Source organism: Neofelis nebulosa, chromosome 10 (assembly GCF_028018385.1).
Source record: "Neofelis nebulosa isolate mNeoNeb1 chromosome 10, mNeoNeb1.pri, whole genome shotgun sequence".
NCBI lineage: Eukaryota > Metazoa > Chordata > Mammalia > Carnivora > Felidae > Neofelis > Neofelis nebulosa.
Window position 1 is genome coordinate 106,723,858 of NC_080791.1, and position 17,931 is coordinate 106,741,788.

Below are 17,931 nucleotides of genomic sequence, written 5' to 3' on the forward strand. Positions count from 1 at the left end.
AACGTGTATTACTTGAAAGGCATTTACAGAATTCTATCCAAGCATTCTCTTGATATTAGATTAGGTGGAAACTCCTCAGCTCCTCAGTGAAATGGATATTTAAACATAGGAATTGCCTCAGCACTTGCAACGAGGTGTGAAAAATGCAGTTAAGCTGTAATTTGAACTCGGAAAATACATTTGCTGCAAATTTGTGTGGAAATATGGTTCTCGCTTCTTGCTTTAATGTTTGGCAACACAAGAAGTGTATAAAACAGACTGACATGTGATTCAACCAATGTTAGTTGTTGTTAGAGTGATTCCACTTTAAAATTTTTGAAAAAAGTTTAGTTATTTATTTTGAGAGAGAGAGAGAGAGAGAGTGTGTGTGTGTGTGTGTGTGTGTGTGTGTGTGAGCCGGGGAGGGGCAGAGAGAGAGAGAGGGAGACAGAGAGAGAGGGAGACAGAGAGAGAATCCTAAGCAGGCTCTGCACTGTCATTGCTGAGCCCTTTTAAAAGTTTATTTACTGGGGTGTCTGGGTGGCTCAGTTGGTTAAACATCTGACTTGGGCTCAGGTCATGACCTTGTGGTTCATGGGCTCAAGCCCTGCATTGGACTCTGTGCTGACAGCTCGGAGCCTGCTTCAGACTCTGTGTCTCCTTCTCTCTCTGCCCCTCCCCTACTCACACTCTGTCTCTCTCTCAAAAATAAATAAACATCACAAATTTTTTTAAAAATTATTTATTAATTAATTTAATTTAATTAAAAAAATTTTTTTTAACATTTATTTATTTTTGAGACAGAGAGAGACAGAGCATGAATGGGGGGGGGGGGTCGGGCAGAGAGAGGGAGACACAGAATCGGAAACAGGCTCCAGGCTCTGAGCCGTCAGCCCAGAGCCCGACGCGGGGCTCGAACTCACGGACCACGAGATCGTGACCTGAGCTGAAGTCGGACGCTTAACCGACTGAGCCACCCAGGCGCTCCTATTTATTTAATTTTAACTTGTTTTTTTTTTTTTTTTTTTAATTTTTTTTTTTCAACGTTTTTTATTTATTTTTGGGACAGAGAGAGACAGAGCATGAACGGGGGAGGGGCAGAGAGAGAGGGAGACACAGAATCGGAAACAGGCTCCAGGCTCCGAGCTGTCAGCACAGAGCCCGACGCGGGGCTCGAACTCACGGACCGCGAGATCGTGACCTGGCTGAAGTCGGCCGCTTAACCGACTGCGCCACCCAGGCGCCCCACTTGTTTTGTTTTTTATTTTTTTAAAATTTACATCCAAATTAGTTAGCATATAGTGCAACAATGATTTCAGGAGTAGATTCTTTACTGCCCCTGACCCATTTAGCCCATTCCCTCTCCCACAACCCCTCTAGTAACCCTCAGTTTGTTCTCCATATTTATGAGTCTCTTCTGTTTTGTCCCTCTCCCTGTTTTTATATTATTTTTGTTTCCCTTCCTTTATGTTCATCTGTTTTGTCTCTTAAAGTCCTCATATGAGTGAAGTCGTATGATATTTGTCTTTCTCTGACTAATTTCGCTTAGCATAATACCCTCCAGTTCCATCCACATAGTTGCAAATGGCAAGATTTCATTCTCTTTGACTGCCGAGTAATACTCCATTGTATCTATATAGCACATCTTCCTTATCCATTCATCTGGCGATGGATATTTGGACTCTTTCCATACTTTGGCTATTATTGATAGTGCTGCTATAGGGGCACCTGGGTGGCTCAGTCGGTTAAGCGTCCAACTTCGGTTCAGGTCACGATATCACGCTCCATGAGTTCGAGCCCTGCGTCAGGCTCTGTGCTGACAGCTCAGAGCCTGGAGCCTGCTTCCGATTCTGTGTCTCCCTCTCTCTCTGACCCTCCCCCATTCATGCTCTGTCTCTCTCTGTCTCAAAAATAAATAAACATTAAAAAAAATGATAGTACTGCTATAAACATGGGGGTGCATGTGTCCCTTTGAAACAGCACACCTGTATCCTTTGGATAAATGCCTAGTAGTGCCATTGCTGGGTTGTAGGGTAGTTCTATTTTTAGTTTTTTGAGGAACCTCCATACTGTTTTCCAGAGTGGCTGCACCAGCTTGCATTCCCAACAAAAAATTTTTTTAAAAAAAGAAATGGGGGGCGCCTTGGTGGCTCAGTCGGTTGAGCGTCCGACTTCAGTTCAGGTCATGATCTCATGGTTCATGAGTTCGGGCCCCGCATCGGGCTCTGTGCTGACAGCTCAGAGCCTGGAGCCTGCTTCTGATTCTGTGTCTCCCTCTCTCTCTGCCCCCCTGCCCCACACACGCTGTCTCTCTCTGCCACTCAAAAATAAAGAAAACTAATAAAATTAAAAAAAAAATTAAAAAAGAAATGGGCAGAAGACCTGAATAGACACTTTTCCAAAGAAGACATTCAGATAGCTAACAGACACACGAAAAGATGCTCAACATCACTCATCATGAGGGAAATACAAATGTTTTTCCCTTAATTCAGAGAAATTTCCTTGGCCCTAAGCTCAAAAAAGTGTAATAAAAATTTATCACGGCTAAAGGTGTGGTTAAATCAGCACGTGGTGGAGAAAGTGTAATTCGACAACACACAACATTTTCAAATATTTTCTGCAAAATTCCTGTTGATGAGCAATAGAATTACCCACCATAAGCTTTAAATACCTTACATTTTCACTGGCTTTGTAAATTTGTCCAATTAATTTTCTTGGTGACCCGCACATAATTTTGCCAACATCCGTGTAGAACATCTTGGCCTACTGCCCTTCATATTGTATTGAATTCGTGGTTTATCTCTTTGTTTAAAACTCTTCTTGCCTTAGCTGTTGCGTGATGGGCAGAGGCTGGAAGAATTTTGAGGAGCATGATACGAAAAGCCTAATTTGCCTTGAGTATTAGTTGAAAGATGGCTGTTAATACTTCTGGTGAGGACTCAAAGAGGTGAAGAACACGGTGGGAAAAACCAGCATCATCTTAGAGAACTCCTACGTTGTCATAGAAACATAGAAAATGTTTTTATATATTTTTGAGAGACAGAGAGAGAGCGAGCGAGAGAGAGAGAGCACAAGTGGGAGTGGGGCAGAGAGAGAGGGAGACACAGAATCCGAAGCTCCAGGCTCTGAGCTGTCAGCACAGAGCCTGGTGTGGGTCTCTGAACCCATGAAACGCGTGATCATGACCTCAGTCAAAGCCAGAGGCTTAACTGACTGAGCCACCCAGGCGCCCCAGAAGTAATTTCAGTTTTATACAAACTCTCACAGAGGGAAAGACACTTTGAAACCAATTCTGTAAGGCCAGAATTACTCTGATACAAAAACAAGATGACAATATTGTAAGAAAAGGAAACTACAGAGCCATACCCTCATGAATATAGACGCAGAATATCTCAATATAATTTAAGAAAACAACATCCAACATTGTATAAAAATAATATATGGAGGTTATCCCATAATTACAAAGGCGCTTTAACATTTGAAAATGAATCGCTATAATTTTCTCTATTAGGACACCGAAAAAGAAAAAAAAAAGATCATTTCAACATATCTGGCAAATTGCATCTGTTCTTGATAAAAACTTTTGTCATTGTAGGAACAAAAGGGAATTCTTCAAACAGGTAAAGGGAACCTTATAGAAATTTTTCAAATATCACAGCAACATGCGGAAGAATGAAACTAGACCACTTTCTTACAGCATTCACAAAAATAAACTCAAAATGGATGAAGGACCTGAATGTGAGACAGGAAAACATCAAAACCCTAGGGGAGAAAGCAGGAAAAGACCTCTCTGACCTCAGCCATAGCAATTTCTTACTTGACACATCCCCAAAGGCAAGGGAATTAAAAGCAAAAATGAACTACTGGGACCTCATTAAGATAAAAAGCTTCCGCACAGCAAAGGAAACAATCAACAAAACTAAAAGGCAACCGACAGAATGGGAAAAGATATTTGCAAATGACATAGTGGACAAAGGGCTAGTATCCAAAATCTATAAAGAATTCACCAAACTCCACACCTGAAAAACAAATAATCCAGTGAAGAAATGGGCAGAAGACATGAATAGACACTTTTCTAAAGAAGACATCCAGATGGCCAACAGGCACATGAAACGATGCTCAACGTCACTCCTCATCAGGGAAATACAAATCAAAACCACACTGAGATATCACCTCACACTGGTCAGAGTGGCTAAAATGAACAAATCAGGAGACCAAAGATGCTGGAGAGGATGTGGGGAAACGGGAACCCTCTTGCACTGTTGGTGGGAATGCAAACTGGTGCAGCCGCTCTGGAAAACAGTGGAGGTTCCCTCCCAAATTAAAAATAGACCTACCCTATGACCCAGCAGTAGCACTGCTAAGAATTTACCCGAGGGCTACAGGAGTGCTGATGCATAGGGGCACTTGTACCCCAATGTTTATAGCAGCACTTTCAACAATAGCCAACTTATGGAAAGAGCCTAAATGTCCATCAAGTGACGAATGGATAAAGAAGACGTGGTTTATATATACAATGGAATACTACTTGGCAATGGGAAAGAATGAAATATGGCCATTTGTAGCAATGTGGATGGAACTGGAAAGTATTATGCTAAGTGAAATAAGTCAGGCAGAGAAAAACAGATACCATATGTTCTCACTCATATGTGGATCCTGAGAAACTTAACAGAAGACCAGGGTGGAAGGGAAGGGAGAAAAAAGTTACAGAGAGGGAAGGAGGCAAACCATAAGAGACTCTTAAATACTGAGAACAAACTGAAGTTGATGGGGGAGAGGGGGAAGTAGGTGATTGGCATTGAGGAGGGCACCTGTTGGGATGAGCACTGGGTGTTGCATGGAAACCAATTTGACAATAAATTATATGTATATATATATATATATATATATATATATATATATATATATATAAAATGTATAAATATATAAAAATATATAAATACATAATTATATTATATAATTATAAATAAATAATAAATAAATAAAAGAAAATTTCCAAATATCATCGTTCATACTGAAATACTGAATGCTTTTCCCACAAAGATCAGGAATAAGACAAAGATTTCCACTCTCACTTCCATATTGTGTTGGTGTATCTCACCAGGGCAACAAGGCAAAGAAAAGAAAGGTCATCTAGAATAAAAAGGAAACTATTAGTGGGTGAGCAGAACCAGCACAGTAGGTTGTATGAGCTCAATAAATGTTTGCTGAGTGAATAAAATTGTACTGGGTTTTTGGTAAGAATGTCACACTATTTTTTTAAGCCTCTTTATCACCCGCTTCACTTTATGCTTCTCCAGCGTCACCTGAGTATCCATTTCCCTGTGCTTCACCCATTCTCGGAATGAACTGCACATTTAAAAGTCTCTGCAGCTTTGGCGAATGAAAGTTGACATTTCATTTTGGTGTATATTTCTTTGATCACTATTAAATATGAGCCTCTTTTCATAGGATTGTTATTCACGTGGTTTTTCCGCCCTGGAAATTATTTGTTCTTGCTCTTTGCTCGCTTCTTGTGTTGAAGTAGAATCTTATTTATAATGATATTTTATTAAATATGTACCCATGCATATCCATTCACATTTTAGAATCATTTATCACGCTAATTGCCCTTTAACACTTGATAGTATTTATAATATTTTTAAATGATTCATGTTGATTTTTTAAAATACAAAGCCAGGGGTGCCTAGGTGGTTCAGTTGGTTAAGCGTCCGAGTTCAGCTCAGGTCATGATCTCATGGTTTGTGGGTTTGAGCCCTGGGGTCGGGCTCCATGCTGACAGCTCAGAACCTGGACCCTGCTTCAGATTCTGTGTCTGCCTCTCTCTCTGCCCCTCCCCTGCTCGCACTCTGTCTCTCTTTCAAAAATAAATAAACGTTAAAAAAACTTTTAAGTGTGGCTGGCCAAAAGACAAATGGTTGGTTATAATTTTAGACAAATTGTTAGGTGTAGTTGGCTTTCAACAATAGCCAGATGTATCTTGCATGTGTTGAAGACAATGATGTGTCTGATTCACTCCTTGCTGACATTTGTTCTGTGAAAGCCTAAGTCTTGCTAACAACTTTTTGTCAGACTCAGTTCTAAAAGCCCTCATTCTGACTTCAGGGAATAATCCCTTGGCTTTGAGTGGAAAATGCCATTATTTTCACATGGGGTAGTTCAGATCAGTGTAATCCCTCAGGAATGGAGGGAAAACCACCTCTCCCCAAATTCTTCCCTCTCTCACCTTGGGGTAAAGAGGTGTTGACCAGAACAGAAATTCTGCCCCCCCCCACACCCCCCTAGGAACATGAACAATATCTGGCTTATCCGATGTCCCATATGATTTGTTGTCAAAAGAGAAGCATATCTGGATGTGAGGGCAAGAGCTCTAAAGAGAATCTGGAGCAAGAAAATATTGTTCCCAAAATGCTGTAGGTTGAGTATCAGGCCATAAAAGGGTACAGCGAGTGCCAATTTCCAGTGAATAAAAGGAGTAGACATACTTCATAAGTTTTGAGCCTAAGAGACGTTCCCTAAGATTTCTAAGACAGCCTTAACAATTGATGACAGTATTGGTCCAGATGATTTATGGTCTGTTAAAGAAAATGGCTCATCCTGTTTTATAGAACTTTTAAAAAATCTGGAAGTTATTTTACCAGCAAAAATGGGTTTGCTTGGGGCACCTTGGTGGCTCAGTCGGTTGAGCAAACGACTTGAGCTCAGGTCATGATCTCATGGTTTGTGAGTTCGAGCCCTGCGTCAGGCTCTGTGCTGACAGCTCAGAGCCTGGAGCCTGCTTCTGATTCTGTGTCTCCCTCTCTCTCTGCCCCCACCCCCCCAACTCATGCTCTGTCTCTCTCTGTCTCAGAAATAAACATTAAAAAAAAGTTTTTAAAAATGGGTTTGCTCAAGAATAGCAGCGAATTGCAATCTGGGACAAGCAGGCTATTAGCTAAACCATAGGGATGTCCAATAAAGAAAAGAGAGGAATGCTATTTTAAGGACAAGAAGGAGGAAGTTGAGAAAGGTTGTTTAGAATCAAGTCCACTGAAGAAAACAAGAGTTCAGGGTGATGATGGTTTTTCATTGACTGAGTTGCAGGGGTGGCCAATTTATTATAGAAAATGCAATGTACATCTTTCACTGTTGGAGCCTGTAATTGGTGATTCTTTCCTGTTGACAGTTCTTCCTGTAATTGACACTGAGTGGTATAGCTCCCCCTTGTACCCTCCCCTTCTAGCATCCTGAGTCGACATTTGTAAGGGTTCCCTTTATTAATTTTCACAGGACTTTTATTTTTAGGGCAGTGATCTTAACATAAAATTATCATGGAACATGATGTTAAATTGGGCTGTTTATGGTTATGGTTTATACTGAGGCCCCGAGAAAAGAGATGGTAAATACCTACATATTCTAGTGAAAGTTATAAAACCACCCATGCAGGGGCGCCTGGGTGGCGCAGTCGGTTAAGCGTCCGACTTCAGCCAGGTCACGATCTCGCGGTCTGTGAGTTCGAGCCCCGCGTCAGGCTCTGGGCTGATGGCTCGGAGCCTGGAGCCTGTTTCCGATTCTGTGTCTCCCTCTCTCTCTGCCCCTCCCCCGTTCATGCTCTGTCTCTCTCTGTCCCAAAAATAAATAAAAAACGTTGAAAAAAAAAATTTAAAACCACCCATGCAGAAGAAAGTAATATGAAATCTGAGCTCATCACTCAACTGGATGGTATAAAGTGCTGAGAATGATAGGGCTAGATGTCGAAAGTTAGGAAATGATTTCTTTGCAGAAGTTCAGCATTGTGTGAATCTTTTTCCTTTGCTCTCCAGCGTGGAGGTCTGAGTGAGTGAAGCTTCAAGGACACTGTAGGGGAGAGCCTGATGTGTGTTTCCTGGATTGAGGAGTACAGTGGCACGACATTTCTAAGAAATCTAAGAGCTGGAAGCAATTGGCTATTAACCTGAAGCGTCAGAACTGAGGTAAAGAGACTGGCATCTAACGATATTTCCAGTAACAGATGCAAGGATACATGAATTTGCTAATAGATTAGGTTCTGGAAGGCAGAGCTGGTCTGGAGTCATTTTAATTCTTGTGTGGGAAGAGGGAGGAGGAAAGGGAGCTGCAGTGGGCAAAGTGATCGATAATAGGGCAATACATGGCCAGATTTGCAGGGCCTGGAGGCAAGGAGCCAGAGGAAAATGCATTTCTTGTATGGTAGGAGATAGGGTAAAATGCCAAATGGTTCCAGTGGAAAGCTTTAGAGAACTTACGTAGGGTACTCCAAGGAAAGGAATCTGCTTTGATCATCTATCACGTCCAGCTCCGGACACTTACCAACACTCACACCCATCCTTCCTATCGACTTTTCTTTCCCAAGTTCTGTGTAGGTGGAATTCAGAACCCTGGCCCATAAATTAGGGGGACGAAGAGGAAGCACAGCACAACTAAATAGAGAAATAGTCAACAGTATCTTTTCCCCGTTGCCTTATCAACCCTTAACACTTCCAAGGCAGGTTCGAACTAGGGAGGCAGAGAAGCTATAACTGAATGAAGGCCTCAGGTTTAATTTTTGTTCTTGGCTGGGATATAGTAGTTACTAAAATGAAGCTATTCTTGTGAGTGAAAGGATGGGGGATTTTTTATTACTGTTTGTGGCTCGTCGGAGGTTTCATCCAGGGAAAGAACCACAGAACAGGTGTAAGAAGAAGAGTGAGGAGCGATGAGGCAGGGATTTTTCTTTTTTTTCAACGTTTTTTATTTATTTTTTGGGACAGAGAGAGACAGAGCATGAACGGGGGAGGGTCAGAGAGAGGGAGACACAGAATCGGAAACAGGCTCCAGGCTGCGAGCCATCAGCCCAGAGCCTGACGCGGGGCTCGAACTCACGGACCGTGAGATCGTGACCTGGCTGAAGTCGGACGCTTAACCGACTGCGCCACCCAGGCGCCCCGGGATTTTTCTTTTTTAATGTTTAATGCTCTTTATTAAAAAAAAAATTATTTATTTATTTTTGAGAGACTGGGGGAGGGACAGCGAGATGGGGTGAGAGAGAATCCCAAGCAGGCTCTGAGCTTATTTTTATTATTTTTATTTTTTATTTTTTATTTTTTAATTTTTTAAAATTTACATCCATATTAGTTAGGATATAGTGCAACAATGATTTCAGGAGTAGATTCCTTAATGCCTCTGACCCATTTGGCCCATCCCCCCTCCCACAACCCCTCCAGCAACCCTCTGTTCTCCATATTTAAGAGTCTCTTCCATTTTGTACCCCCCCCCCCCATTTTTATATTCTTTTTGCTTCCCTTCCCTTATGTTCATCTGTTTTGTCTCTTAAAGTCCTCATATGAGTGAAGTGATATGATATTTGTCTTTCTCTAACTGACTAATTTCACTTAGCATAATACCCTCCAGTTCCATCCATGTAGTTGCAAATGGCAAGATTTCATTCTTTTTGATTGCCGAGTAATACTCTACTGTGTGTGTGTGTGTGTGTGTGTGTGTGTGTATATATATATATACAGTAAAGTATTTTTAAAAAATTTTAAAAAGTATTTATTTATTTATTTATTTTTTCATCCAACAAGAAGCCATAACTTTATTAATGATAGAAACAGTACAAATTTCAAACCAAGCTGCAGTTATTCTTTTGAAACACCAAAAAAGGGTCCTCGTTTTCAGACGGTTACATTGTTAATTCCATAATAGCATTTACAATATCATTACTGTTGTTCTTCAGGGCTCGAACTGCCTTTGCTCTTGATACATTTGCTTGTGACATGACCAGTTCTATGTCCTTAACCTCTACACCTGTTTCATCAACCTCTTCCTCTTCACTCTCTTCTTGTACAGTTGGAGTCTGTGTATTTTCTTGAATGTTTGAGACAGCTTCACCTTGAACTTTGAATTTCTCAGCAGCTGCTAGTTGTGCCTGCTGAGATAAATCCTCGATCTTGGCTTCCCCAAAAACTATGTAGGTATCTGAAGCTGGGCTCTTGTAGACATCTGGTTTTGTGATGACAAAGAGGATATTCTTAGATTTCCGGATAGTGACTCTTGTAACCCCTGTAACCTGTCGAAGACCTAGTTTGGACATAGCCTTCCGTGCCTTCTTTTCACTCCGGCTCTGTTTTGCTTTACTGACTGGTTCTTCATCGATTTCAGCTGCTGCTGCCAGCTGGGCTTGTTGGGTGGTGGCCTGTGTGGAATCCTGTTCCTCAAGCTCTGGTACTGATTCATCACTGTCCGATTCTGTTCCAGACCCTGTGTCAGCCTGGGGCTGTGGCAACTCCTGCTCTGTAGCAGGGATGGTTTCTGTGGCTTCACCAGGCATTTTGTGCGGGGAACGCGGAACCAAGATGGCGGCAGAAAGAGAGCGAGCGAGAGCGTGACCCTAAAAAAGTATTTAAAAAATACTCTACTGTATATATATATATATATATATATATATATATATATATATATATATACAGATAAAGAAGATATATACCACATCTTCTTTATCCATTCATCTGTTGATGGACATTTGGGCTCATTCCATACTTTGGCTATTGTCGATAGTGCTGCTATAAACATGGGGGTGCATGTGCCCCTTCGAAACAGCATACCTGTATCCCTTGGATAAATACCTAGTAGTTCCATTGCTGGGTCATAGGGTAGTTCTATTTTTAATTTTTTTTGAGGAAGCTCCATACTGTGTTCCAGAGTGGCTGCACCAGTTGGCATTCCCACCAGCAGTGCAAAAGAGATCCTCCTTCTCCTCATCCTTGCCAACATCTGTTGTTGCCTGAGTTGTTAATGTTAGCCATTGTGACATGTGTGAGGTGGTATCTCATTGTGGTTTTGGTTTGTATTTCCCTGATGATGGGTGATGTGGAGCATTTTTTCATGTGTTGGTTGGCCACCTGGATGTCTTCTTTGGAGAAGCGTCTATTCATGTCTTTGGCCCATTTCCTCACTGGATTATTTGTTTTTTGGGTGTTGAGTTTGAGAAGTTCTTTATAGATTTTGGATACTAACCCTTTAAGTGATATGTCATTTGCAAATATCTTCTCCCATTCCGTCGGTTGCCTTTTAGTTTTGCTGATTGTTTCCTTCACTGTGCAGAAGCTTTTTATTTTGATGAGGTCCTAATAGTTCATTTTTGCATGTTTCCCTTACCTCTGGTGATGTGTTGAATAAGAAGTTGCTGCGGCCAAGGTCAAAAGGTTTTTGCCTGCTTTCTCCTTGAGGATTTTGATGGCTTCCTGTCTTATGTTTAGGTCTTTCATCCATTTTGAGTTTATTTTTGTGTATGGTGTAAGGAAGTGGTCCAGATTCATTTTTTTTTCATGTTGTTGTCCAGTTTTCCCAGCACCACTTGCTGAAGAGACTGTCTTTATTCCATTGGATATTCTTTCCTGCCTTGTCAAAGATTAGTTGGCCATATGTTTGTGAGTCCATTTCTGGGTTCTCTATTCTGTTCCATGGATCTGAGTGTCTGTTTTTGTGCCACTACCGTATTATCTTGAAGATTACAGCTTTGTAGCACCGCTTGGAGTCTGGGATTGTGATGTCTCCTGCTTTGGTTTTCTTTTTCAAGATAGCTTTGGCAATTTGGGGTCTTTCCTGGTTCATACAAATTTTAGGATTGTTTGTTCTAGCTCTGTGAAGAATGCTGGTGTTATTTTCATAGGGATTGCGAACCAGGTAAGATTATTTAGGAAGAAAAATAAGATGTGGAATATTACAAAAGTGGACACATTTTGAAATTTAGAGTAAACGTTTAATAAGTGAAACATTGCACTAGAGCCCTGGGGGAAGAATTATATTTATCAAGAGCAGAAATCACGGATGTCACTCTCCCTATTTGTTGATATGAGACTGTTGTCAAAGCTCTCTCATCAATCTATTGCCAGAAGACCTCTTAATGCCATGGGAAACCATATAAAAGAAGCTGACATATGGGACGTTGTCACAAATGTTTCTTATAAAATACATGCGTTTAGGACAGTGGATTTGTGTGTTGTGTTTAGAGAGTTGATAAGTGAAGTCAAGAGATCAGTACTTGGTCCCCTGTGTAGAGCACCATGACCCACATTTGATTCGGCTCCAGCCATTTTCCCAGGTAGCCCCAGTGCTGAGTTGTCCTGAGTCAAACTGGCTTACGCCTGCTCCAGCTCCAGTTAGTCACCCCAAACCACCAGGCTCACATAGTCTACGCTGGGGATTTTCCCACACAGGGACACTCTTTCAAACCTGGGAAATGTAGCTGTTTTGTCTAATTCATAGAAACAAATACAGGAAGTCAACCAAAATGAGGAGACAGAGGAATACGCTGCAATGAACGAGTAAGACAAAACGTTAGAAAAATAACTAAATGAAATGGAAATAAGCAATCTGCTTCATAAAAAATTCATGGCAGTGGTCATAAAGATGCTCACCAGACTTCAGAGAAGAGTGGATAAACTTAGTGAGAGCTTCAATAAGGAGATAGAAAATATAAAAAAGAAGTGAGGATAGTCGAAGAATACAATAACTGAAGTGAAAAGTACACTAGAGAGAATCAACAGCAGATTAGAGGATGCAGAAGAATGGGTCAGTGAAATGGAAGACAGGGTAATGGAAAGTGTTCAAGCTGAACAGCGACAATAAAAATGAATTTTATTTTCAACGTTTTTTTTTTTATTTTATTTTTTATTTTTGGGACAGAGAGAGACATAGCATGAACGGGGGAGGGGCAGAGAGAGAGGGAGACACAGAACCGGAAACAGGCTCCAGGCTCCGAGCCATCAGCCCAGAGCCTGACGCGGGGCTCGAACTCACGGACCGCGAGATCGTGACCTGGCTGAAGTCGGACGCTTAACCGACTGCGCCACCCAGGCGCCCCCAAAAAAAAATGAATTTTAAAAAGTGGTGATAAGTTAAGGAACCTCTGGGACAACATCAAGTGTACTAACATTTGCAGGCTATTAGGGATCTCAGAAGGAGAACAGAGAAAGAAAGGGTGAGAAAACTTATTTGAAGAAATAATAGCTGAAAATTTTCCTAATCTGGGGAAGGAAACGGATTTCCAGGTGCAGGAGGCACAGAGATGGCCCAAACAAGATGACCTCAAGGAGGTCCACACTAAGACACATAATAATGAAAATGTCAAAATTGAAACATAAACAAAGAACCTTAAGAGGCAAGAGAAAAGCAACTTGTTATGCACAGGAAGCCCATAAGGCTATCAACTGATTTTTCAGAAATTTTGCAGGCCAGAGGGGAGTGGTATGATATATTCAAAGTGCTGAAAGAAAACAACCTACAACAAAGAATACTCTACCTGGCAGAATTATTCATAATTGAAGGAGAGATAAAGTATTTCCCAAACAAATAACAGTTAAAGGGGCTCATCACCATTAAACTGGCCTTATAAGAAATGTTAAGTGGACTTCTTAAGGTAGAAAAGAAAAAACCATAACTAAAAGTGAGAAAATTATAAAAGAAAAAATTCCATGGGTAAAAACAAACATAGTAAAGTAGTAGGTTAATTACTTATATAGCTAGTATGCAGGTTAAACCATAAAAGTAGCAAAATCAATTATATCTAAGAAATTAGTTAAGGGATTCATAAACTAAAAGGATGTAGAATATTACATTATATACATAAAGCATGGAGAGGGAGAGTAAAAATGTAACACTTTAAGAATGGGTTTGAACTTAAGTGATCATCTATTTAATATAGACTGCTATACTTAGGATCTTATATACGAATTTCATAGTAATCAAGAAGCAAAACCTATAATAGAGACACACAAAAAAGAGAGAAAGGAATCCAAGCATAACATAAAAGGAGTAACATAACATGAATCACAAGGGAAGAGAGCAAGAGAAGAACAGAGAACTGCAAAAACATCTGGAAAACAATTAACAAAATGGCAACTTGTACATACCTATCAACAACTACTTTAAATGTAAATGGTCTAACTGCTCCAATCAAATGCATAGGGTAGAAGAATAGAAAACAATAATAATAGACTCATCCATTTCTGCCTACAAGAGACTCACTTCAGACTTAAAGACACATACAGATTAAAAGTGAAGGGATGGAAAAAGATATTCCATGCAAATGGAAGCAGAAAAAAAAAGCTGGAGCAGCAATACTTAGGCAAAATAGACTTTATTTATTTATTTATTTTTTAATTTTTTAAAAATCTGTTTATTATTTTTTTTAAATTTTTTTAACGTTTATTTATTTTTGAGACAGGGAGAGACAGCATGAACGGGGGAGGGTCAGAGAGAGAGGGAGACACAGAATCTGAAACAGGCTCCAGGCTCTGAGCTGTCAGCACAGAGCCTGACGTGGGGCTCGAACTCACGGACTGCGAGATCACGACCTGAGCCGAAGTCGGACGCCTAACCGACTGAGCCACCCAGGCGCCCCGGCAAAATAGACTTTAAAACAAAGGCTGCAACAAGAGACAAAAAAGGCATTACATAACGATAAAGGGATCAATCCAATAATAGGATATAACATTGTAAATATCTATGCATCCAACATAGGAGTGCCTAAATATATAAAGCAAATATTAACAAATATAAAGGGAAAAATTAAAAATAATATGATAGTAGCAGGGGACTTTAATATCCCACTTATATCAATGGATAGATCATCCAGGCAAAAATCAACAAGGAAAGGGTGCTTTTGAACAACACATTGGGCCAGACAGATATAACAGACATACAGAACATTCCATCCCCAAACAACGTAATACACATTCTTTTCAAGTACACATGAAACATTCTCCAAGATAGATCACAAGTTAGGCTATGAAACAAATCTCAATAAATGTAAGAAGATTGAAATGAAATTAAGCAATTTTTCCAATCACAATGGTATGAAACTAAAAATCAATTATAAGAAAAAAAACCTGGGAAAAACGCAAACACCTAGAGGTTAAACAACATGCTACTACGCAGCCAATAGGTCAAGGAGGAAATCAAAAAAGAAATAAAAAAACAACAACCTGGAAACAAATGGGAAAATGGAAACACAACATTTCAAAATCTTTGGGATGCAGCAAAAGCAGTTCTAAGAGGGGTGTTTATAGCAATACAGGTGTACCCCAAGAAACAAAAATCTCAAGTAAACAAAGTAACCTTCCACCTAAATGAACTAAAAAGAACAAAAAAGGGGCGCCTGGGTGGCTCAGTCAGTTAAGCATCTGACTTCCGCTCAGGTCATGAGATCGATCCCCGTGTTGGGCTCCAATCTTGCTTAAGACTCTCTCTATCCTTCTCCCTCTGCCCCTTCTCCCCTCAAAAAAAAAAAAAAAAAAAAAAAAAGAAAAGAGCATAGGCCCATAAAACCATTTTCCCAGAGAAGACATAGAGATGGCCAAGAGACACACGAAAAAATGCTCAACGTCAGTAATTATCAGGGAGGTGGAAATCAAAACCACAATGAGATATCACCTCACACTAGTCAGAATGGCCAGCGTCAAAAAGACAAGAAATAACAAGTAGTGATGAGGATGTGGAGAAAAGGGAACTCTTGTGCACTGTCGGTGGGAATATAAATTGGTGCTGCCGCCATGGAAAACCCTGTTGAGTTATTTTTCACTCAGAAAAATGAAACTATATTGCACACCTGAAACTAATAAAACACTTTATGTTATCTAACTGGAATTAAAATAAAACTCGAAAAATCACAAAAAAATTAAAAATAGAAATACCATATGATCCAGTAATTCTACTTCTGGGTATTTACCCAAAGTAAACGAAAACACTAATTTGAAAAGGTATAGACACCCCTATGTTTATAGTAACATTATTTACAATAGCCAAGGTATGGAAGCAGCCCGTGTTCGTTGATTGATCGAATGGATAAAGAGGATTACACACACACACACACACACACACACACACACACACACACACTGGAATATTAGCCATAAAAAAGAAGGAGACCTTGCTGTTTGTGACAACATGGATGGACCTACATGGTATAATGTTAAGTTAAATAAGTCAAAAAGAAAAAGACAAATGCCATAAGATTTCACTTATATGTGGAATCTTAAAAACAAAACAAATGAACGAATAAGTAAAAAACAAATATAAATCAGAAAACTAGAGACTAAACTGGGGTTGCCAGAGGGGAGTTCGGTGAGGGATGGATGAAATAGGTGAAGAGATTAAGAGGTACAAACTTCCAGGTTGAAATAAGCCAAGAGGATGAAAAATACAGCATGGGGGAATATACTCCATAATATTGCAATAATTTTGTAAGGTGACTGATGGTAACTACATTTATTGTGGTGAGCATTTCATATTGTATACAATTGTCAAATCACCCTATTGTACAGCTGAAACTAACATTATATTGTATGTCAACTATACTTAAAAAAAAAAGACCTAAGAAAAAGAGATTTGTACTTGAGTCTGAATTATCAGGGTAAAGACCAAACTTATTTGAAAGGAATATGGGGTTCCAAAACATCAAGGTTGCAGATAGACTGCACAAGAGCCGTTCAGCTTTGTCTGGGTTTAAAGGCCTTGAGGAGTATGTTTTAGCTCAAGCAGAAGACAGCACAGAAACCATTTGTTTCAGTGCAGGGACTGATAGAAAGTTCCCAGTGGAGAGAGAGAGAATATGGAATTTAAAAAAAAAGGATAAACAAAAAGAAGGGAATTCTGTATGTCAGGGAGTGGCAGGAAAAGGGTTCGTTCTGGAGTCGATGTGGACAAAATTACATGAGCTGATACAAAATTCCTGGTAGTATTAACAGATGGACAAGCATTAGTTTTGGATATCTTCTCTGAAACAGTTGATACTTTAGTGTATTTCAGTCATTATAAGTCTTGTAAAATGCTTGAAATGTTTGTATATATTTGACTATTTTTACAATATATATTTTACTATTGTGTCTGTGTCAGAGAACTTGTAATAGAATAGAATTGTTTTTTAAAAAAGAGCTATGATTGAGGGAGGTAAACCATAAGAGACTCTTAAATACAGAGAACAAACTGAGGGTTGACGGAGGTGGGGAGAATGGGTGATGGGCATTAAGGAGGGTACTTGCTGGGATGAGCACTGGGTGTTATATGTAAGTGATGAATCACTGGGTTCTCCTCCTGAAGCCAAGACTACACTGTATGCTAACTAACTTAAGAATAAAAATAAATAAAAAATTTAAAAAAAAGTAAAAAGAGCTATGATTGAGGACATGATGGAAAGGCAATCATTGAAAAACTGACAAAGAAAAATACGGTAACTATATATAACAAGACTCTAAATATCCTAAATAGATTCTCATGGTTCTGGTTGCCAGAGGATCAAAGGGAGGAATGACTAGGTAGAGCACAGGTCATTTTTAGAGAGATGCTCAATGGTGGATGCATAACATTCTACATTTGCCCCTAAGGCCATACAACACAAAGACTGTGCCCACTAAACTATGAACTTAATAATGTATCGATATTGACCAATCCATTGTAACAAATGGGCACATGTTGGGATGAGCACCGGGTATTGTATGGAAGTGATGAACCCCTAAATTCTACTCCTGAAACTAATATTACACTACATGTGAACTAACTGGAATTTACATAAAAACTTGCAATACAAAAATTGCAATACACCTACCACATTTATACAAGACATTAACAATACGGGCAAGTGTGAGGGAGGGGGAAATTAGAATCTTCTACTTTTTCCTCAGTATTTCTGTGAAACTAAACTTGCTCTAAAAATTAAAGCCTGGTTGTGAAGAAAAGTTCTCATGGTAAAGGGACATATATCAAGGTTAGAGATAGGCGTGGTGTTAGGAATGTTGTGGGAATCAGGGAGTCTATCACTGGGAAAGAGAATAGGGTAAAAGGTGGAGCTCACCACAGAAAGCTATGGAGTAGTGAGAAGCAACAGACCGTGTATACACACAGGAATGCACGCAGATCTCAAAAACCTATTGGTGAAAAGTAAAAAGTGAGAAAGAGATTGGATAAATAACATGATGC

At 39.8% G+C, this 17,931-nt stretch overlaps 1 protein-coding gene across 1 annotated transcript; it reads right to left on the reverse strand.

Annotated features, from left to right (window-relative positions):
* Positions 1 to 9,533: 9,533 nt before the first annotated feature.
* On the reverse strand, positions 9,534 to 10,317 carry LOC131488048 (nascent polypeptide-associated complex subunit alpha-like). Its single transcript, XM_058689366.1, has one exon. It carries the CDS (start codon positions 10,283 to 10,285, stop codon positions 9,638 to 9,640), a length of 648 nt encoding a protein of 215 aa, XP_058545349.1. The 5' UTR covers positions 10,286 to 10,317; the 3' UTR covers positions 9,534 to 9,637.
* Between the last annotated feature and the right edge of the window lie 7,614 nt (positions 10,318 to 17,931).

What these genes read in the sequence shown, in the direction of transcription:
- LOC131488048 (XM_058689366.1), bottom strand. Translation starts at nt 10,285, where the DNA reads ATGCCTGGTGAAGCCACAGAAACCATCCCTGCTACAGAGCAGGAGTTG.